Source organism: Camelus dromedarius, chromosome 6 (genome assembly GCF_036321535.1).
Source record: "Camelus dromedarius isolate mCamDro1 chromosome 6, mCamDro1.pat, whole genome shotgun sequence".
Classification (NCBI taxonomy): domain Eukaryota; kingdom Metazoa; phylum Chordata; class Mammalia; order Artiodactyla; family Camelidae; genus Camelus; species Camelus dromedarius.
This window is the reverse complement of record NC_087441.1, coordinates 51002756-51027291: the sequence shown is the minus strand read 5'-3', so window position 1 is coordinate 51027291 and position 24536 is coordinate 51002756. Positions and strand designations below refer to the sequence as shown.

Here is a 24536-nt window from a genome sequence, read left to right as displayed (position 1 = left end):
CATTCTAAGTGAAGTATGCCAGAAAGAGAAAGAAAAATACCATACGTGATCGCTTATATGTGGAATCAAAAAAAAAAAAAAAAACATAAATACAAAACAGAAACAGACTCATAGACATAGGATACAAACTTGTGGTTGCCAAGGAGGAGAGGGGTGGGAAGGGACAGATTGGGAGATTAAAACTTGTAGATACTGACAGGCATATGCAGAATAGATAAACAAGATTATACTGTACAGCACAGGGAAATATATACAAGATCTTGTAGTAGCTCGCAGCGAAAAAAAATGTGACAATGAATATATGTATGTTCATGCATAACTGAAAAAATGGTGGAGCAATAATTCTCAGCTTCATGTCCTACTTCCTTCCCTTAGAAGTGAGTTTCTCCTTTTGGGGAAAATACTTTTATTGCAAATAATAATAATAATAATAATAATAATAATAATAATAATAATAATAATAATAATAATAATAATAATAATAATCAGAGAGCTGATAGTTCCAGAGATCTGCAGAGCGTCTCCTTCAAGTCTTTAGGTGAGTACTGAACAGTACACGTGTATGAGAAAACTACCCAAGGTAGGGGAAAAAAACCTTCAGAATGGATCTGAGGAAGCAAATTCAAACATCATCACACAGTGTCTGGAACAGTTCCTGTTCTTACCAGTCATAGTGGAAAATCTCTTAATTAACTGGGAATTAGGTAAGGGTAGTCAGACCTGAAAAAAAATCAAACTGATCCACAGTAACTTAACTATGTCCAAGGAAAAAAATCTCAAGAATATTTATAATAATACAAAAATACCCAGTGCTCAAAAAGGTAAAAATCACAATGTCCAAGTTAGTCAAAAAAGATCAAGCAAACTAAAAAGCAGGAAAAAAAATATCATAAGAGATAAAATTAATCAGTTAAAACCAATCCAGGAATAACACAAATGACAGACTGTTAAAAAAAAAAAACTAGAGCAAGATTCAGCAAATCTGTCCTGTGGACCAATATGGCCTTGGCCTGTTTTTGTTTGGTTTTCTTTTGTATGGTCTATAAACTAAGAATAGTTATTATACCTTGAAAGGGTATTTTAATAAAAAAGACAATAATAAATATGGAACAGAGACCATATGTCCATCCACAAAACTTAGTATAATTACTATCCGTTCCTTTTCAGAGAAAGTTTGCTGACCCCTAAGCTCTAGAAATGATTGTGTAAGTAGAGGCATAAAAGATACTAAAAGAATTCAAATCAAACTTTTAAAGATAAAAGTATTATGATTGAGATGAAAACCACACTGAATGAGATTAACAGCATTTTAGACACTGCAGAAGGAAACAATTAGTAAATTTGAAGACAAAAAAATAGAAACCATCCAAAATAAAACATGAAGAAAGAAAAAAACAATAGTTAATAGAACAACATTAAGCTGTGTGGCAACTTCAGGAACCCATATGTACCTATCGTAAGATTACCTGAAAAGGGGGAATGGTGGGGGGTAGACAATTTTTGAAAAAACAATGGCTGAAAATTTCCCACATTTGATGAAAAATATAAGCCCACAGATCCAAGATGCTTAACCAATGTCAATCACACACACAAAAACAACAAAATAACAACAACAACACTTGAAGAACACCACACCAAGGTAGAGGCAGGCAGAATTTTAAGTTGGTTCACAAGGTTTCCTCCTCAATCTCTCCCAGCACTCCAATGCAAACACCTTGCGTAAGCCCCAGAACTCTGACTATAATGGATTTACTCCTTTGCTTAGGTTATGCTATATGGAACAGCTGACCTTTCAAGAGGAAGACTGACGGGGGGGTCTGGCATAATCACATTAATCTTTTAAAGTCAGAGAGTTTTATCAGCTGCCAGGAGAAGTCAGAGATTTGAAGCCCACAAGGTATTCAATATTTCTTTGCTGGCTTTGAAAATGGAGTGGGCCACATGCCAAAACATGTGGGCAGGCTTTAGTAGCTAAGACTGACAGGCAGCAAGGAAACAGGGACCCCAGTTCTACAACTGTAAGGAAATGGATTTGGCCAAAACCCTCAAACTTGAAAGGGAATTCTTCCCCAGAGCTTCCAGGTAAGAATTCAGCCTGGCCAATACCATGATTTTGCCCTTGTGAAGCCCTGAACAAAGAACCTACCCAAATCGGACCTTCAGAACTCTGAGATAATAAATGGGTGTTTTAAGTCACCAAATTTTTGGCAATTTCTTATACAATAACAGAAAGCTAATACAAAGACACATCATAATCAAACTGCTTAAAACCAGTGATAGAAAGAAAATCCTAAAAATAAACAAGAAAAACAAAAGACTTATTACATAGAGAGGAAGATTAAGAATGAGGACACATGGATGGACCTAGAGATCGTAATTCTAAGTGAAGTAAAACAGAAAGAGAAAGAAAAATACTGTATGATATCACTCATATGTGGAATCTAAAAAAAATAAAGGACACTATGAACTTCTCTACAAAACAGAAACAGACTCACAGACGTAGTAAACAATCTTATGTTACTGGGGAAAGAGGGTAGAAAGGAATAAATTTGGGAATTTGAGATTTACAAATGTTAGCCACTATATATAAAAATAGATTTTTAAAAAAAAGTCTCTTTTGTATAGTACAGGGAACTATGTTCAATATCTTGTAATAACCTTTAACGGAAAAAATATGAAACTGAATATATGCACGTATATGCATGACTGTGACATTGTGCTGTACACCAGATATTGACACATTGTAATGACTGTACTTCAATAAAAAAAATTCATCCATAAAACAAAACAAAAAAAAGAATGAGAACACGTTTCTTATCAGACAAAATGTTAGCAAGGAGATAATGCAGCTACATCTGAGCATACTAGGAAAAAAATTGTCAACCTAGAATTTCGTATCAAATGAAATATCTTTCAAGGACAAAGACAAAATGAAGACTTTTTTCAGACATAAACAGCTAAAAGAATTTATCACCAGCAGACCTGTGCTACAGGAAATGAATACCAGATGGAAATCTAGATCTACCTACACAAAAGCATAAAGGGTACTAGATAGGTGCTCAAGTATAAAAACTTCTTTTGGTTATTATTTAGATATCTTAGATATCGTAAAAAGACTGTTATGACAAAAAGAGTAACAGTGTATTGTGAGGTTTACAACAGATGTAGAAAGAGTGTACATCTACATATTTGTGTGTCCATTTGTTTTGATGGTAACAAGTGCTGAAAACTCTGACAAATACAGCAACAAATAAAATCAGAACACTCATGGGTATAATTGCCAGGTGAGGCTAGACAGGTATTAAGGGAAATTAGAATTAATTTTTGCCACATTGTTTCCTTCCTCATTAAATTTATGAAGTCTTCTTTGCTAAGATCTCTATCACTGTGAAAAAGATTGTAAACTCACTTTTCAGTTTTAAACTTTATATTTTGTTATTATTTCTTGATACATCTTCCTAAAAAGGCAGTGGTCCTGATGAAAATGGTGATATACTTGACAATGAAATAAGCAGCCTGTGGGACGCCTCAGGTAAAGGCTTTCTATTTGGGCATATGTCCAGGTTTTAGTGACATTTAATCCTGTTCAAATTGATCTTATAAAAAAAGATCTGTGTTCTTAAGTGTTTTTCCAGATGCTTCTTTAACTTTCTTGTCTTTGTAATTTGATTGAATCAAACTGTCAATAAACTCTTCAGCTTTATGATTCCCTCGGGCTCAGGGAACAAAATAAAACCAAAAGAAAAGTATTATTTTTTATACTTATTCTATTTCCCTTTTTCCAAACTGTAAGTCTTGAGACAATCACAAATGTCAATAATTATAATGACTGGTTTCTTTAGTGTCTATCAGTTAACTAGAAACTACTCTAGACATGTTAATAGAGTGACTATGTGTCTGGAATGAAAAAACAGCTGAATAGCATTAATGAGCGTAGAAGTAATTTATTTAATAAATACAACTTCCAAAGAAACAACGTCTTTTCATTTTAGCCATACTCTGATGTCACAGCGTCAGTTTACATCTATCATTTTAAGCTAACATTTTATTGAAAACGTATGAAGTACTCAACACTCTTCAAAGTGTTTTACTTATATTAATACATTTAATCCTCACAATGAAATTATGAGGTAGGTACTATCATCCCAATTTTACAAATGAAACACTGGATCACAGAGAGGTAAGTTACTTGCCCAAAGTCTTACAGCTAGAATGTGGGGGGCCAAGATTCCAACTCAGTCAGCCTGGATTCAGAGGCTCTGCTCTCCACCAGCATGGTATGCTACCTCCCAAACTTAAGCATGCACAAACCTTTTCCTTTTCTCCTTTTCATCTTAATAAATGACACTATCACTCACCCATGTTGCCCTGGATGTCATTCTGGTTTCTTCTCTCTGCTTTATTCATCTCCTGTCACTTAAACAGTCATCAGATGTTATACATACTAGCAGCCAAATTACTCTTCATTGACCCACTTCTATGCAGGCAGACACTTTCTTAATTCAGGCACATCGTGCTTCTCCCTTGAACTATTGCAGTGGCCCTACTCTCAACCATCACTTATGCACTGCAACCACAGTAATCCCTGTAAGCGAAAAAAACCTGATCATTTACTCTCTTATTTTTAAGTATTTCCCACAATATTGAGTCTAAATCTACTCTGGTTTTTCAAAACCCTTCATGTGCACTATTGAGCCTCTTTTTAGACTAATTTGCTGTCACTCTCCACATGTAGTTTACATGCTAATAATACTGAAATACTTGTTTAGAAAAGGTCACAAACTGTTTCACGGAGCATCCTTTGCCTGAGATACACCACCATCCCCTTTGTCTATCTGGCAAAATCCTATGCCCTCATTCACCGACATGAAGGCTTATTCTGTGAATTCATTAGTCCGCCTTCTCTGTGCTGCCATAGAAATCTGTACAACATACCCCCTACTGTACTAGTTACGTCCATGGAAATGATGTGAAGCAGATACAGTATATGGAGCAACCTAAGATCTGGGATAATATCCTATTCATCATTTCCCCCAAAACCCAGCCTGTTAGCATGGGATTCAATCATCTGGGGTCACAAAAAACCTTGAATTTCTGACATTCAGATTTTATAGAACTCAATTTTCTCAACTTCTCAAATGAAACATTACACACACCTTTTATATTAACTTTCCAAACTAAACAGTACATTTAGGTGAGTGCTCCAAGTTTGCTGAATAACACTGTATTGGCTATTTAAAACACAGAACTCCTGGTGGGTATAGCTCAGTAATAGAGCATGTGCTTGGTATACACGAGGTTCTGGGTTCAATCCCCAGTGCTTCCATTAAAGAGGAAACAAATAAAATAAAATAATAAAAATAAAATAAAAAATATAACTCCCAACTGTGAAAACAGATAGAAGTCAACTTATTTAATACCAACAAAAAAGCAAACCTGAGTCTCTCACCAAAATATCAAAGACACAGTTCTATCTGCTTAGCATCTTTCACACTCTCCTTTTTAAGGTAATAACAGCTCTCATCTTTCCTTTGAGGAAGTCCTCCTTGACTCCTGATGGCTCACAGGGAGTTGACGATGAGGATACACAGGTGAGTAGACATGGTCGCTAAGAACCCCACATTCTCACCACAGAGAAAGTGGTTCAGAAACAAACCTGTGACCCAAGTCAGGAAAATCAGAGTCCAGCCCAGGAGTTTCTTATGGGGAAAACCCTTTTGTTTTTACAATTGAGGGAGGGGGAAGCAGCTATTCTTGGAGTTGCCATCCTGAATTATTCCCTGATTATATGGAGATAGTGTATCTGGGAGTCAGAGAGTGAAAGAACGAGGGAACCAGGGAAATAAAAGGAGAAGGAGAGTAGGGGGGTGGGAAGAAGAGACACGGAGGAAGGAAAAGAAAAGGAAATAATGAAAGAGAAATTCAAAGATGGAGAGAGAAAGACACAAAGACAGAGGAGAAGATCTGATGACATCGTTTGAACATGTATACCCAGCTGGGCACACAGGCAGCTTTATTCCTGAATATTCTGGTTAGAAAAGCCAACAAAGTGTCTTCATTGCTAAAACTTGCTCTGACTTTGATTTCTCTAACTTCCAATGAAGTGAGTCCTAATACAAAAACCTATCTAAATTTCTTTAGATCATTCCGAGAAAGTACAAAACCCAATTAACAGCATTAACAGCCAATTCTGCACATCATTTTAGAATTTTAAAATTCTCCTTACCTTTTTAATCAAATTACAGAAGTAATTTAAGAAGACAGGACAAATTTATCTGATGCGACATTCAGTCAGTGAGAGGATATAAAAGCATTTTATCTGTAGTTCCATAGGACTGTCAGGAATGGCATGCAATTATGAAAAGAGATAGATACCATCTAAAAGAGCACTTTTCCTGATACAAAAAGATACTGCCTTACAGAAAAAAGATCCAAATCAACCAGCTAACATTCTGTTAACATCTGAATTTTCTCTTGAGCTCTATATTAATACCCATGGTAATGATATCTGGTGGGGTCATTATCTATAGTAATACGACATCAAAGAGTTTATTTATGTACTTATAATGACCCATTGCATTTGAATGTATTATTCCCCAATTTTACCCCTTATGAAACTGCAAATTAAAAAAACCACAATGAGAACTCTCTACATGCTATCAGAATGGTTAAAATAAAACTATAAATAATACATAAAATATAAATTAAAATGGCTAAAATAAAAAAAATAGTGATAACACCAAATGCTGGCAAGTATGTGGAGAAGCTAGGTCATGCTGGATTGCTAGTGGTACTAAGAAATGTTACTCTCGAAAAAACTGGTAGTTTCTTAGAACACTAAACATGTAACTACAATATGACCCAGCAATTATACTTTTGGGCATTTACCCCAGAGAAATGAAAACTTATGTTCACACAAAAACCTGTACACCAATGTCTAGAGCAGCTTTATCCATGTTATAGATGCAATTATGTCCCCACAAAATTCGTAAATTAGAGTCCTAACTCCCAGTGTGACCATATTTGGATAAAGCACCTTTAAGGAAGTAATTAAGGTTAAATAAGGTTATCCGAATGAAGCCCTACTCAGATAGTACTGGTGTCCTTATAAGAAGCGGAAGAGACACTAGAAGAGTCCATGTCAAGCCATGGGGACACAGTAAGAAAACACCTGACTGCAAGCCAGGAAGAGAGTCCTCACCAGAAACCAAATTTGTCAGCACACTGATCTCAGACTCGTAGCCTCCAGGACTGTGGGAAAATAAATATCTGTTGTGTAAGCCACCTAGTCTATGGTTATGGCAGCCCAAACAGACATACAATTTATTAAAGCCAAAAATTGTAAATAAGACAGATGTCCTTCAACAGGTGAATGGTTAAACTGTGATACCCATATCATATGTTGTAGGTCCAATAATGATCCCCAATGATGTCCTCATCCTAATCCATGGAATCTATAAACATATTAGGTTACATAGCAACGAGACATTAAGGTTGCAGATGGAATTAACTCTTTTATTCCTACAATATAAATGAACAAAGTATTTATTTGGAAATAAGTATGAAAGAAAAATAAGAAGCCTGGTTCATTTATTATACAGACAATGCACATCAATGATGTTTTTACATGAAAATGTTCATATTCAACATATCAAACTAAATAAGTCTTTATCATGATAATCCTTGTAATGACTGCAAAGGTTTAAAAAGAAGTATGTACATAATTATTTAATTCTACAGGCTCTCAGCCCTGTCTGCATTTCAGAATCGCCTATAGAGCTCTAAAAATCATCCTCAAAAAAATAGGTATCTGGGCCCATCCCAAGAGATTATGATTTAATAGGGACCAAGGCATTTGGATTTTGAAAAAGGTCTACAGGTAATTCTGATGCACAGGATGAAACTCACTAATAAAAGATTTAATTACAATTTTAGTCTAGCATAAAAATTTACTGTAGGAAACAACCTAAAATTGTAACAATACGGAAATTGTTTAAAAGTAATAAAGGCATAAAATGGAATACTGTATAGTGATTTAAAATGATGCTGTAGAAATATTCTATTATAATATAGCTTGACCATTTGCTATATTGATGTAATACATGAATCCTTTAAAATAGCTTAGTCACATCAACTTACCAAGGTTAAACCAAATATTAGCTAAAATAACCAAAATAAACACACAGCTATAAAAATACATATACATATATATATGTTTAATGTGTAAAGGAATGCATGTAGGCTTTTTAAAATTTAAACCCCCCTACTGTATGTACCTATTTAGTAACCAAATGCATATATCTCTGTACTGTATTAACCAATTAACTTTTACTAATAATTTTTCCAATACAGATCTATTCAAAAACATATCAAGCATCAAAAACATCAACTTTATAAAATCATCAGCTCACCTCATCTAAGTCTTGGATATAAACTGGTTTTTCCTGAAAGCCAACTGGCATTGGTTCACTGTAAGGAATCTTTACTTCTTCATACATCTTGTTATTCTCTCTTTGGATTCCCTCTGGTAAAATCATCTATGAACATCAAAAATTAAAACCCAATAATCATACAAAATAAAACAATTGCCTTGGTAAAGATTTGTTAATTCCAGAGGGAAAGAAAGAAAACTACTGGTTTTATGACACAATACTGGTAAATAAATTTAGCTAATTTAAAGGAAAACAAGTCTATATAAAATGAAAACAAACAAACAAAAACCATACACACACACAAAGCATTCACGAACGACTTATCTCATATAATACACAAATCAAATTATGTTGGTGAGTTTTAAGTACATTGATTCGATGGTATTCCTGAAGACAAACATACTCACGCAGCTAGGGAAAATGCGCAATACACATTTCGGTCATAAAGTTATGCAACTGCTAGAACTCAAAAACACAAGCTGCATAAATAATGACAGGGAGGAGAATAAATAGGTTTTGAATATCTACTGTGTGTTAAGATCTTTACATAAACTGCATTATCTCATTTTCCCCAGTATTTCAAATGACAATTTAGCATAATATAGTCAGAGTCACCAAAGAAATAGGGAAAATCCATGTGTCATTTCGTCTCATCAGAATAGACATATTATCCAAAAGTGGTCAGATACCAATGACATACCTTTGCACCAGCAATGAATGCTGATGTTTTCATGGCTTCAGCCTGGGAATCATAAACATGGGGATAACGTATTTTTTCAACATCCGTGTCTCTCTGTCTGCTCAGAACTGGAACGCTTCTAGCATTCATAAGTGCCTGCTCTCTGTAAATACAAAAAACAAAACAAAACAAAACAAAAAACGAAAAAAAAAAGGCTAAATCTGTATTTTTTTTAATCTTGCAAACGCAGGCATATACTGAAACCATACCACTAAAATAACTATTTCAGGTAGCCTCCCATTATAAAAAGAGAAGAAACTAAATTGCACAATGAGGATACCAGCAATCCTGAAATTTTACAGTAATCACTTAAGGACCAAACACATTTTTAGGTACTATCTTTAGTTAACATCATCTGATAAGTTTGACTTAATGTTCTTTATTTGTAATTTTGTTTGTCACAATCCAAAGATATTTAACAAAGTACAAATCCCTTTTTAAAAAAATGGGTTTCAATATTTAAATACCATGTATAATAATGCCTTTATTTCATTTTCCTCTTTTCTACTTCTAGAGAACAACAAGGGAAAAAGTATTCATTGAGCTAGGAAAGAAAATAAAAGTCTCAAAATAAATTTGTGTGCATTTCATAAGGCTTAACCTAGTGGTGTGTGCACAGCACCTAAAAACAGCTTACCTCTACAATCTAAATCTCTCACCTACATGGATACACTGGGAATATTCTAATTAAGCAGATCACCGCTTTCTTATTCCAGATACTTAGGTTTTCATACAACAAAATTCTGTTCTTATAAGAAAGCATGACTAGAAATAAGAATCATCTAAATTGTAAAAACTAAACTAAAAAATGATAATGCTACATAAAAGTAGCAATTACAACACAAGCATGTTTCAGTTTCTGGCTTTTATTACCTGTGTATCCGCAACTCTTTAGGATCAAAGCACAGCCCTTCTGCAATTTCTCCATCTTCTCCAGCTTTTTTTTCCCGTCTGGCAATTCTTTTCTCTTCTCTGCGATACTGTTTCATTAACTGCTTTTCTTGTTCAGACTGAATAGTGACTTGACAGCCGTAATTAGGTTTAGCATTTTCTCCTAAAATTTTTTTACAATTGTCTATGAAGCAAATTTAAGATCACATTTTACAAGTTTAACCTTTATAAAAAAAATTACTTTTTTCCCTCATCAAAATATACGATAGCACAATGCTCTAAGAATTCATTTTTTTAAATTTTAAACTGGCATATTCAATTATACATTTTAAGGAGAGTTTTTTAAAATCACAATTTCTAAGTGATATTACATAGTGGCTTAAGAAAAGTCAGCAGATGTTTTCTTCCTATAGACTAAACAGTTTAATGTTGTAATTTCTTAGATATAACATCAGGAACCTAAAAATTCAATTTCATAATTTTTGAAATAATTTGTTTATATAATTTCAATAAACATAATAATTATCAATACTAATTAGCATTACTATTAACATAATAAAGATATTCTTTACATACCAGATATAACTTTTCCCTAAGTAATAGGTCTTACTCTGTTAAATTCTCAATATGCTATGACTAACTTATACATGAAATAAAAAAAAATAGAATATAGCTCAGGATATACTGAGAAGGTGAAAAATAAAAGAAAGAAAGAAAAAAATACGGTCCAACTTTTCATAGAAATACAGTTTTTTTAAGAAAATGGAAGAAGGCTAGAACCACTAAGAAGAATCCGGTCAATTAAAGCTCAGCGTTTTCAAGGTACAGTTTAAACCTGTCGTTCGGTCAATTCAATATGCAGGAAAAATGTTCTTCCAACAGGATTACCTTCTGTGTTTAATTAAATCTTTCCAAGTAGTAGTATTTTGGCTTACTATAGCCCTAAAGGAACTGACAGGAACTTCGTTGAAAGCAATCCAAGTCAATACACATTTCACTGTACTGAAGACCTATGTTCCAGGTACTGCTGCTAGGCTAGGAAGATAATGAAGAATGGACTTGGTCCATACTCTGAAGGAGCACAGTGCAAGTTATTTTGTCAAATTCCAAGATTCAGTGCAGAGCACGGAAGAAGTTCAGCACAGCATCAAGAGGGGAAAATTAATTTTCTAATTCATTCTAAGTCAAGTCTTCACAATTCTCAGACATTTGTCACTATCTCATTATATGATTTTGAATAACTCATTTTAGCTCTCAATCATAGGAAATAACCCCTCTGTCTAATGGCTTTATAAGCCTCAAAAAAGAAAATGAGAAATAAAGATTGATCACACCTCAAAATTATGAAATGAGATATAACCCCAACTACGTTAGACCTAAATTTTATAGTTCTTAAAAAAGTATTTTTCTAAGTCTTATACATTCTCCTTTCTAAGTAAATCTTATACACTTATTATAATGATTGAATTTATAACTAATTCTCAGTGTTAGAAAAGCAAGTAGCATACTGACAGTTTTCAAATGTACTCTGAACTATGAAAAAGAAACTATCTGCAAAGTCACACAATGACAAAGAATTTTTAAAAATGTGAATAATGCCATATAATTACTGCTGTAAATGAATATTAAAGATTTTGTATGTGAAATGAAACATTTAGGATGGCATACTAGATGCTATGCTAAATACATTAACATTTTAAGCAAATGTGACAGTAACAAAATACTATTGGATACATTTGGGGTCATCAAGGAAATTCAAATTACAAAAAGGAAATATGGCTACCTCATTGATAGCTTTATAAGGTATCAATCAGAATATACTGAAATCCTGTAAGACTGAATATAATAGGTAATAAAAAAATCAAGTTACAAAGCACAAATGCTTAAGTGCGTGGTTCTCCTTGATGGGTTCAGCTAACTGTGAAGACTGTCAAGCAGAAATGAAATAAGCTTAACAGCAATTCTAACATAAAATTTTACTGAAGAACATGCAGAAGCTTATATATCCTTTTAAAATGTTATTATGACAGAAAAAGTTTTGTATAACTACTCAAGATACTGTCACTTGACAGCATGAGCTAACTTGATTTTTATTTTATGATATACTCTGTACTAAGCATTTTCCACAACAGCCCCAAAAAGAGAATTTAATTTACAACTATCCTCACCCTAGCAGACAGTACACTATACCCACCTACTTCTCAACTACTTTACATTTCCTTGTAATAAGAACAGAGATAAAGTAGGGTGGGTATGTATCTGCATAAAAAGATTCAAAGAAAATCAGTATGAAAGCTAGAAAGTGCTAAATGGAAAGAAGCTATTGCTCCCTAAGACCAAGATCGTGATTTTGTGGAATAAAGAAAAGGACAGGATGTCAGTTACTAATGTAGCTTAATAAAGAACACAAATACAATTTGGTAGTTTCAAGAGAATTCTGAAGGATCATTAACACAATTATATCAAAAGATATAAATGGATGAGAACAATGATAAAGTAACAAGAGTCTAAAGATTCTTTTCTTCAACAGTTGCCTTTTCCCTGTGCAAAAAACATTTAAGGAAAATAATTTTAGTGCATGTACACAAAAAAACTCTACTTAAAATATGTTGGTTGTCAGCTTCTTTACCACACTCCTTAGAAAAAGTCAGTCTATGTGTTTAAATGCCTCAAATTTTCTATAGTGTAATTATTCTTCTTAGTAGCAACATTAATAGTGATCTAGCATAGACTAAAAGAGTAAAAGCTGAGAAGAGTAGAAGGTATTTCAGGGTAGACTAATGGTTCAAAGTTTTTAAAATAATTCAAATTTAATATTTGGTTTTAGGTTAAAAAGCATGTTGCTTCTCAAAAGTTATAGTAGAATAAAATTTGTGTATAAATGTCATACCAAAATGAACATAATGAAACTACTAGACAACACTAACTCATCACCTACAGCTTTCAAAAACAAGTATGTGAAGGTGGAGTCATTCCGAACTTTTCATTAATAAATTAACACTATTAAAAGGTGGAATCAGTCAGTAAGTATCTCCATATTAGCACTTAGAAAACTGACAAAATGGACACCAAATTCTCAGAAATTACATCACAAGATTAGATATTTAAACTCATTCCTTTTCTTCTAGCAGATACTCATTTTAAACACTCCTTAACTTTGACTTACTGCAATATCTGATCAAGCACTGCTTAACAGGTGGGAGTCCTCTTAGAGTAAGGCCGTATAAGTGTTCAAAACTCTTAAAGAACCAAGAGACTTGCAGAAAGACAAAGTGGCTAAATTCAATACATCAAAGTTTCTAGACATCTCAAAGCAACTCCAGGCAATTATCAGTAATCAAAGTCTAGGATAAAGAAAATCCATAAGAAGTTTTGGATTTAAATCAAGGCTGTTTTATAATTTCCTTTTAGTGCCACACTCATAAATGTTAGGAAAAGGTGACATCCCTTACACTGAAGAACGATACTGATTTGAAGAAGGGTGTCTAATTTCTTATGCTCACGTACTTTTTAAAAATTCCAAACTATTTATAAGGTTGGCAAGGAACATTTGAGTAAATGTAAGAAATTCAGTTTTCCTACTTATCACTTAAAACCTAAGGTTGGTATCAGTTGTCCCATAGTAAGTAAGGCTTTTGTTGTTGTTGTTGTTGTTGTTGTTGTTGTTGTTGTCTTCCTTGACAGCTCTGATTCTTCTAGGATTTTCAACTGTATGTAATACATGGCAATATAAATGTTCAATTTGCTGGGTGTGATAACCATACTGCAGTTAAGTATAAGACTGTTATTATATGCTGAAGATTTTACAGCTGAAGTAGTATGACATCTGCAACTTCCAGTCACTGTTCGGCAAAAATTTGAAACGTAGGAAAATGTGTGTGTGTGTTTGTGTGTTCACATGTGCATATTCACGTGTGTGTGGGTGTGGTGGAGACTGATAATGAGAGGAGGGAAGAAGCAAAATGTTAATGATTGGTGAATTTACATGAAGATTATGGGAGTATTTATTGTACTATCCTTGAATCTTAATACAGGTTTGAAAGTTTTTAAAATAAAAAATTAGCTTAAAAATTATAACACTACTTGACCCATAGTAAGCACTATATATACGTAGTTGCTATAAAAAAAAATCTGTCTATCCAAATCTTCTGCCAAAAAAACACCATATATAAACATAAATAGAATCTGATACAACAGCCTATTTAGGGTATTGATATTTATTTTATAAACTGACATCACTAAGATCTACTTAAAAGAATGATATCAGTATATATACATAACAGACCAAAGGATATTAAAAGTATAACTATATTAAAAAGACTGCTAACCAATAAATTTTTCCTTTAAATAAAATTATCACTTAATACTTTCTTACCTTGAAGAGCCTGCAACTTATGATCATTTGAAGAATTAAGAAATTTGTCCACAATTGTAATTCTGTTCTGGAGGAGTTTCTCAATAAGTTCGAGTCCATCAGGTCCCAGCAGTTCAAACAGCTTACAAGAGGAGGAAAATCAAAACAACCTTAATTACCTCAAAATTAACTTTTTTCAAGTTATTTACACCCTATTCAACAGAGCTATGAAGCTAAACTAACACAGAAGAACCTACAAAGTACTTAGAAAAAAAATCATTTAAAAAAACAACTTAGGAAAGAAAAATAACTTCTCGCATTGCTAAGAAGCTATCTGCAATTATATAAAGAACATGATTCAATTTTTAAAATAATTATGATTTATACACGAAACTCTAAATCGCAAAATAACAAATTATTACACCTGGTTTTCCTTGGTATAACTAAGGGAAATTCGAATGCTTTTTAACATTCTATTCTTGCTTTCCCAAATAGAGTGCAGAGCAGAGTCCCGGTTTCTTTCTTTCTTTTTTTTTTTTTTTTTACAACTTACTACGTAAGAGCTATCCTTTTTGAGTTAAAAAACCACTAGAATGTTTTAATATAAATTATGACTGGCAAAATTTTTAATGCTTGATAAATAATTAATTGTATAATCTTTATTAAATTTTATGATTTTTTTCATGCTTAATTAATTTTAATGCTTTTTATATGTGAAATCTGAAACACAATACTGCAAGGGCTTTATGTAACTTTACTGAAAAGTTTTCATGCATATCTTACTCTCCTATGAAGAGAAGTTGCCAAAGATTAAGTTCATTCCAAAGTCAGAGAACCAGATTTAGGATTTAGAGACTTTCAATTACATAACTGTATAAAATAACTGTTACAGAAAGCCTTCAGATTTCCTCAAGTATGGTCTGGGGATATGTATTTTCCTGTCCAGAAATATTATACTCTAATTTTACATGTGAAGATTTTATTTTAACCAAATTCTAAATGTTCTTGGAGAATCCACACAAATAAAAACATCATTAAAAGTAGAAATTTGTGTTGAGTATATATGACACTAAATATTTGATAAATATTTTCTTTTTTCTAGAGGCCACACAAGGAGAGGCAAGATTAGAACTTACGGAACAGCCTACTGCTTCCATCAAGTACTCAGCTTCTAAAGCAGGGGTGTTTAGAGTTTTACCTCAGAGATTTTGTCTAGGGGTAGAATTAAATCATAAAACAGAAAGAGCTCAATTTCTTCCAAAGAAATTGACCTCACCTGCAACCAGGACAGGAAGTTGAAGGCCAAGGGCTGTCTCAAAAACAGCAGAGGTTGTGATGAACCGCAATTAGGAAAAGATTCACAGATTCAACAACTAGGTTGCAGGAGAGAACTGAGGGAAGAGACAATGGGGAGGAGTCCTCTTAGGGTGAGAATAAATATCAACCCTGACCTCTAGAATTACTCCTTCAAAGGGGCCACAAATTTACTGAATTAGTTTGTATAGCAATTTATGCCCAAGGGCATTTTTGCAAATAAAAGAGCAGTCATTGGTAATAACAGCTGAGTGTGGTCCACAGGGACCAGTAGAAAAAGGTCCTGACAAAACTAGCTTTATCTCAGAATGAGTATGGGTATACTCACAGGCGTGCCTCCCTAAGGACCTTCAGAAGCTCAACACTGTGGGGTGCGGGGAGGAATTTTCTGCACTAAAATAACCCATGGTCACTAAACAAATAAACAAGCAAATAACAATAACAAGCCCTAGAGGTGGTAGAATAGATGAAATGAACAGATTCCTAGAAAAACACAAACTATTAAAACTTACTCAAGACAGACAATCCGAATAGACCTAAAACAGTGAAGGATGGAATTAGTAAAAAACAAACAAACAAACGCACAAAGGAAAATCCTAATCCAGATGGCTTCAATGGATTTCTACAAAGCATTTTAAGAAGTTAATACCAATTTCTCATAAATACTTCCAAAAAACAGAACAGGAGAGAACCCTTCAAAACTCATTTTATGAAGTCAGCATTACTCTGACACCACAACCTGACAAATACATTGTAAGAAAACTACAGACCAGTATCTCTCTGGAATATGAACACAAAAATCCTCAATGAAATACTAGCAAACCAGATCAAATCCAGCAATTTATAAAAAGAATTACATAAAATGACAATATGAGATTTATGTCAAGAATATAAGGTTGGTTCCATGTCAGAAAATCAATCTATGTATTACATGATACCAATAGAATAAAAAACAAAAAAATCACATGATCAGCTCAACAGATGCAGAAAAAACATTCGACAAAATCCAGCACCCTTTCATGATAAAATACTCAACAAACTAGAACTAGAAGGGAACTTCCACAAACTGACAAAGGGCATCTATGAGAATCCAACAGTTAATATCATACTTACTGATAAAATACTGGATACTTACCCACTTAGAACAGAAATAAGATAAGAAAGTCTGCATTTGTGACTTCTACTGAACACTGTACTGGAGATTCAAGCCAGGGCAATTGGGCAAGAAAAAGAAATAAAAGGCATCCAGATTGAAAAGCAAGAAGTAAAACTATTTGTAGATCACTATGATCTTCTATGTAAAAATGACTAAAAGATGTACAAAAGTACTTTTAGAATTGATAAACAAGTTTAAGTTTTCAAAAGGTGTACCAAGACCATTCAGTGAGGAAAGATCAGTCTTTTCAGTAAATGATGTTGGGACAACTGGCAAGCCACATGCAATAAAATGAATTTGGACTCATACCATACACAAAAATTAAATCAAAATGGATCAGTGATCTAAATGTAACAGGTAATTTATAAAACTCTTAAAAGAAAACACAGAAGCAAATCTTCATGTCCTCAAATTTGGTAAAGGATTATTAAATATGACATCAAAAGCATAAGCAACAAAAGAAAATGGAGATTTGGACTTCATCAAAATAAGAAACTTATTTTGGCAGTGAATAAAATGACTCACAAATTAGGAGAAAACATTTTCAAATAAAGTATCTATTAAAGAATCTACATCCATAATATATATAAAAAATTCTTACAAATAATAAAAAGACAACCAGTGAAAAATAAGCAAAGGATTTGAATTTAAGGAAAATATATAAATGGCCACTAAGTATGTGAAAAGATACTTAACATCATTAGCCATCAAGGAAATGAAAATCAAACCTACAAGAACCACCAGAAGGGCTATTTTGTTTTTCAATGGAGAAGAATAGGTGTTGGAAAGGATGCAGAGAAAACTGGAATTCTCATACACTGTTTGTAGGAATACAAAATTGTGTAGCCATTGTGAAAAAAGTTTCCTGGTTCCTTAATAAGTTAAACACAGAATTACAATGTGACTCAGCAACCCCATGCCTAGGTATATATCCAAAGGAATTTAAAACATGTCCAAACAAAAACATGTGCACAAATAAGGCTATTCACATAGCCAACAGGTAGAAACAACCCAAATGTCCAGCAACTAATACATGGATAAACAAAATGTGGTATAACCATACAATAGAATATTACTAAGCCATAAAAAAGAATGAAGCAGTTTGTAACATGGGTGAACCTTGAAAATATTTTGCTAAGTGAAAGAAGACAGTCATAAAAGGCCATGTATTATATGACTCCACTTATATGAAATGTCCTGAACAGGAAACCCTCTAGACACAGAAAGTAGGCTGGTGATTGTTTAGAGCTTGCAGTGTAGAAATTAGGGGGATAGTATCTAAAGACAGGATTTCTTTCTGAGGTGATGAAAATGCTCTAAAATTGACTCTGGTGATGGTTGCACATATCTATGAATATATCCAAAACCACTGATTTATACACTTTAAATGGGTAAACTATACTATATGTGAATTATATATCAATGAAGCTTTTTTTTTTAAATTATGAACCAAAATGACTTAAGATAACAAAAGTAACCAACAAATTGCTTAGGGCTGAAAGATAAAGATTAAATACAGTTTTCCCAATAAGAATTCTGAGTATTTTGAAATTCTGTTAGACATAAGCCCCATGCTTAAGGTAAGGGTGATATTAAAGAAAAAGCAAATTCAGAAAAAATAAATGTAATACATACCTACATAGTTACTTTCCCACCCCAAACTGCAAACAAGCTGTAGTAGGAAATGCATTCAATATACCACATGAAATGTCTTTAATATTCTATCAATGCCCAAACAATGTATTAATTATTAAATTGAGAACTTTTCCTCCATAGGAAAATAATTTACCATCGCAGTTACCCTTACATATATTCTCAGCTACTCAAGGTTATTTACTTTGAAATATAATGTTGACAGATGATAAATTAGAGATCAGAAAGTTTTAGTTCAACCTAAGTTTAGGAAACGACCAGTGTTTGACCAGTGTTTTTAGAAGATAACTGCTAATGTAATGTCTCAGGTGTAGAATCACAGCACAAAAAGCATGTTATTTATTAAAAATAACACACCTAAGACCTAGCAAAAGGGGCAAGAAGGCTGTTTTGCTCTGAGTAGCAGGACTTCCATAACCCCAAATGAAGAATCCACAGCAGAATTCTAAGATTAAAACAACCCCAAATTATACTTTCCCTAACATTTGCCATTTTCATCCACATGGAGAGCAGGGGCAGTTATCATTCAAGATTTGCACTAAGAACTAATCTGGCACCAAGACTGACTATTTGTGAAGGTACAGATGTCTGGATTACTGTTCTATACACTGACACAAGTTCCAGAAGCTATCAAATAGAAAAAAGGAGGGAAAAGTTAACTCGGTATAGAAACAGACATCAACTTCAGAGTTAAAAAAAAAAAAAGAATGCAGCTCTTAAACAATAAAAAGCCAGGTTTCACTACCCTGGGTAAAAATTAAGGATATTAGATTTAAAGGAAACACAATAGGAGCAGACAGGTAACATCCTTTTCCTGGTAGATTTTGTTAAAGCCATTATTATCTATTAAGGCACTTCTCAATAGACAAAGGTGCTTAGAGTTCTCACTGTTCTTATAAATCCTTTTCCATTAAATTAAATTATCAAATTAAAGTAGTTCTTCATTAAATTAAAATAATTAATGGAAACAGTAAAAAAAATTAACCAATAGAGTTTGTTCCTGAGATGCCAAAAAATATGTATATTCTTCAGAACACAGACTAACTTTAAAACAGCATTACTTCCTTGTTCCTTACACTTTTAACAGATGAATGCAGTCGTGAATCTCTCAGAAAAGGTAATCTCTACTTTCCACTATATTGAGTTATATCATTTTCATTCCAATAGGAACAATGCTATACTGGATGCTATGTCCTAGCACAGTATCAAATGAATCACAAATATTATACCATTATAAAAGCAAAACATAAAATAATGAAAATCTTTAAATAATATACCATGTAAAACTGTGCTATAAATCTTATAAAATCGGTAAGAAAAAAAGAGATAAAATGGGCTTAAATAAGAACTATAAATCTGTTTCCAAGAAGAGGTATGCAGAGGTGTACTGAGGGTTTGTGAAACTACAGAAGAAACATGAGAAACATACTTGTATTACAGCTGTACTCAAAGAATCAGATGCAAAACAGTATTTCCAAGTAAAATGCAATTTTGGTCATGTTAATGTCCTATTTGAATCCTACTTCTCAGCTTAGTCAAAAAGCATTGAACAAATATATTACTTAATCTCTAAAACAGGCTTTAAAACAAATAAAATTTGAATATTTATAAAAGGTTTGTTAGTTCCATTCTGTTTCCATCTAATCAATAAAATACTTCATTAAAAGTCAGATTATAGTAAGTCTATCTGAAGTTCCAAAATGACCTCTTTCAAATAAGAAACCAACTATTCTCCGTATCAGTCAATGGGCATTATGAAAACTAGCCAGTGATACACAGTAGGCATAATATCTTGATGTGAGTGAGGTATCTTTTTGGATAACAAAATGGTTCAGTGGATCAAGGGTTTAATCTCAATATCGAGATCATCCACTAAAGCTGTTCTTCAGAGACTGGCTATGGCTCTGTCCTGTTCAAAATTTTGTCAATAATATATAAACTGGAAGACATATTAAATCAAATTTGTTAAAGTGTTAATGTAGGATATGATAGAATCAAGATTTTTAAATTTTCTAAATAGTATGATATAATTTGGCCAGACCTAAAGAGAAGTAATAGAGATAAATATAAAACCCCACAATTAGGTTTAAAAAGCTGCATACTTGTGCGAGATGAGGAAATATCATCCTAGCAAATAAACAAATAAATTCCTAAGAAAAATCCTGTAAGAGTAGGGGATTGGTTGTTTGCAGGCTCAAGAGGAATAAAAAATGCAACGAAGGCTAGGAAAAAATTTGATGCAGTAGTAGTAATCTCAAAAACTCCATTTAGCATCTCAAAGGATACTACATTGATTGAACCATGAAGTGTTGAATTAAATTATAATCCATACTTTAAAAGAAGGTTACAATAAAAAACTAAACCATAGAACATGAAAAAAAGTAAAAATAAGATATATCTATGTAAATTTTTCCAACAGCAGATCTGTTAGTATCTATTATCCAATCTAAGTGAAGGATACTCAATCATAGATTTGACAAAGATAATGAATATTATTCTGGCCCCATCTTCCTCAATGCATCATTCCACCTTGCTAAATATTCCTTATTCTTCTTGAAATATACTTTTCCTTTGATATCCTCGACACACCATTCTTTTAATATGTATCCTACCACTCTGGCTGCTACATTCCTGTCTCCTCTCCAGGCTCACTTTAATTATTAAATGTTGGAGTTCCTTAAGGTTTAATCCTAAATTTTCTCTTACATTCATTCACTCCATATTCTCTCTGGAGCTGCTCACATGCAAGCCCTTACCTTCCACCAGCAAGCATAAGCGGAAAACTCTTAAATTCACATATCCTTTCCAGATCTCTGCTCTGAGCTCCATTTATCATCTCCACTTGGAGGTCTCAAGGCCTTCCAGAATTCTACACGCTCAAAAGTATCTCTTGGTTTCCCAGCGCTTCACCCTTTTCTAAGTGTTCTCTATTTCCAAGAATGGCATTGCCCTCCTAGTTACACAAATCAAAACTAAAGATGCATCCTTATTACCCCATCACACCCAATCCTATCCATCACCCAATTCACTCTCAAGATCTCCTGATCTTAATTACTAAACAGATTTCAAGACTTTCCGCTTGTCTGTGTCAAGCTCCCTAACACTTACTGCCTGTACCACAGGTTTCCTAAATGGTCTTTGCACGTTGATCCAAAACACATTTCAATCCATTCTCTACATAGCAACCACAGCAGATTTTATGAAATGCAGGTCTGATCAATGTATACTACCTCCTCTCCACCCCTTGTTAGCAAACTCTCCAATAGCTTTCCTTGTTCTAAAGATGAAGTATTAAACTGAACACAGAATCAGAACCTCAAAACATCACAAAGTGCTAAGATTCAAAAATACTGAAGTATATTCAATCACACTGCTCTGACTTTCTAGAATACAAATAATTACTAGTAATATTTCTATTATGAAAGTTTTTTTTACAATGTAACAGTTTTATTATATGGGTATAGCTTATAATCAATATCTACATTTAATATAATAGTTTTCTCTGAAAATGTTATTAAATGAATGGTGTTTCTGAAAATTTTCAGTCCATTACAGAATTTAAGAAAATACAGATTAGGTATAATCCACTGATACCAACAATGCTCATATTTTTTAAACATCTTCTGTGCAAGTGCATTCTAAGTCAGCAACCCACTCATTATTTTATACTACTCCTTGTCAGTCAACTTCATAACTTAGCAAACTTATAATATAATAACTAGCAACACACAGCAGTTTAGCTTAGGAGAACATCAACCAGGGCTCAAACCATGGGCCTACTGTTCACTAACTTTAGGACTTTAGACATCTTCTCTTAGCCTCCATTCACGTGTATGGTGGGAATAAGAGTTCATACATACCCCTCAAAGGGCTGTGATGAGAACTAAATAATGTACATAAATGTTTCTGACACAGTGCCTTACATATAATAAGTAATTAACTTTAGGTGTTTAGTGTTATTAAAATAAATGAATTACAACCAAGTAAGAGAGTAAGAAAAGTACAAAAATAATTTGCATCATAGTGAGAATGACAACAATACCTAATAAGTGTACACTACTTATGTACCAAGCAAGTAACTGTTTTACATCTAAAGTATATATTTCCACAGTCTCCATCTGAAGAAATATTCAATGAATATTTGCTAAATAGACATTATACTGATGCATTTATTATTTAAAAGCAACCTTGATAGAATAATAATTCAAAGAAAACATCACAAAAGTATGTAATATTCAACTATCACTTGTCAGGAAGTAAAAGAACAACACATAAATACTAACAAACATATCTGATATACATGTTCAGCATTTTTTTTCATGAAAAGTGTGCTCATGATTGTAGCATGTGCATGCAGATATTCTAACTCTAATTTCTGCTGGTACAATCATTCTTGGTTCAATGGTGAAATTAAATACAATATACTCTAGTGCTCTGTAAAAAGGAGCAATAGGTTTAAAATCATTGCTTCAATTAAAACTTTAATCACTGGTTAGATCACAGCTTCCTTAACCTTCCTGCCAACCACCAGTATGTCTTCATTTCAGTCTGTTACATACTAGAACCAGATGAATCTCCCTTATAGTCAGCTTTCACATATACCTTCCCACGCAACTACAATGGGGTCATCTAAGCTCAGTTTGGAAGGGACCTTAGAGGACATCTAAACAAAGCTTCCATAAAAGCAATAATTACTGCCAAGGGAAGCAGAATAATAGGGCAGTTGAGAACATGGGGTTGGATTCAGAACTAAGTTTATCAGTTCAGTCAATTCCTAGTTATAGGACTATGGGCAACTTTCTTAAGCTCTCTAAGCCTCAGCTTTCTTGTCAGTTAAAAGAAATCAGCACGATGTCTGACAACAAGTGCTCAATAAATACTTATTGCTGTTATTGACATTTTTTCCCTGGCTAATGAACATCTAGCATACTTCTACCAGCAGGAAACTCTTATAAGGCAACTCGTGCCACTGCTAGAGAATGCTACTTGTCAGGAAATCCTTCTGTATATTGAGCCCAATCAGTCTCACTGTAGCTTTCATCTATCACTCTGGCTGTGGCCTCTGAGATTACAGAGAATGATCTCAGTAACATTTCTACAAGACAGCCCTTCAAATGTTTGAAGGTAAGGCCAAGTAAAGTATTAAGCATACTTCACTCACAAGTCCTCTCTTTCCCAGGTAAACATACATCAATTCCCTACTATCAGTCATATAACTTGGTTTCTAGATGATTCTTCATCCAGGTTCACTTAGAAAAGTAACTTCTACTGAGCCTCTTTTTAAAAAAATGGCACCCAAAACTTAACATAATATTTCAAATACAATTAGATCACAGAGAAAAAAACAACTCCTGACTAGATGTTAAACTTTTCTAAATATAGCATAAGTTGGTAACAACATCATACTGTTGGCCCAAACTGGATGTGTAGCCAAGTAAAAATATTTGGTTTTAGGTTTTTTCCACATAAATTCCTAGAAAAGATTCCCATATCCTGTAAATATAGCAATTTCAAATGAATCCCTTATAAAGTTCATTTTCTTCTTGTTTCTTCTTTTTAGTCTTTTGAGAGCTTTCTAAATCCAGAATCTGGTATTTACCGTATCAGTAAACACTATCAGTGTTGAGTCTATCTTGAACACAAATTCATTAACCATGCCTTTACACTAATTTTTGATTAAAGTATGGAGGACAGGACACAAGTTTAAAATAAAACAAACAAACAAACAACAACAACAACAAAAACCCTGCAGGATGACCTGACTCCAAATTGGCAATGAACCAACATTTTGGGTAAGGTTTTTCAATCAACTATTAACTCCATTAACTGTATTACTCACCAGCTGACATTTTTCTATCTTGTTTGTCTAATTTAAAATCTTCACTATCTAATACTGTAGCCACTAGTCAAATAAGGCATTTATATTCCAAGTAATTACAATTAAACAAAATTTAAAATACAATTCCTCAGTCACATTAGCCACATTTCAAAAGATGA

At 33.2% G+C, this 24536-nt stretch overlaps 1 protein-coding gene across 3 annotated transcripts in view; it reads right to left on the bottom strand.

Annotated features, from left to right (window-relative positions):
- The window catches only part of ASCC3 (activating signal cointegrator 1 complex subunit 3), a 302695-nt gene that overhangs the window by 224941 nt on the left and 53218 nt on the right, over positions 1-24536 (bottom strand). For 2 of the 3 annotated variants that reach the window (XM_010989648.3, XM_064486823.1), the window contains 4 exons: positions 14438-14558; positions 10045-10246; positions 9133-9274; positions 8412-8537 (listed from right to left, as the gene is read on the bottom strand). In XM_010989648.3, coding sequence (XP_010987950.2) covers positions 8412-8537; positions 9133-9274; positions 10045-10246; positions 14438-14558 — 591 coding nt within the window. The remainder of the gene's footprint in view (positions 1-8411; positions 8538-9132; positions 9275-10044; positions 10247-14437; positions 14559-24536) is intronic. The other variant, XM_031456078.2, reaches the window with a different exon arrangement.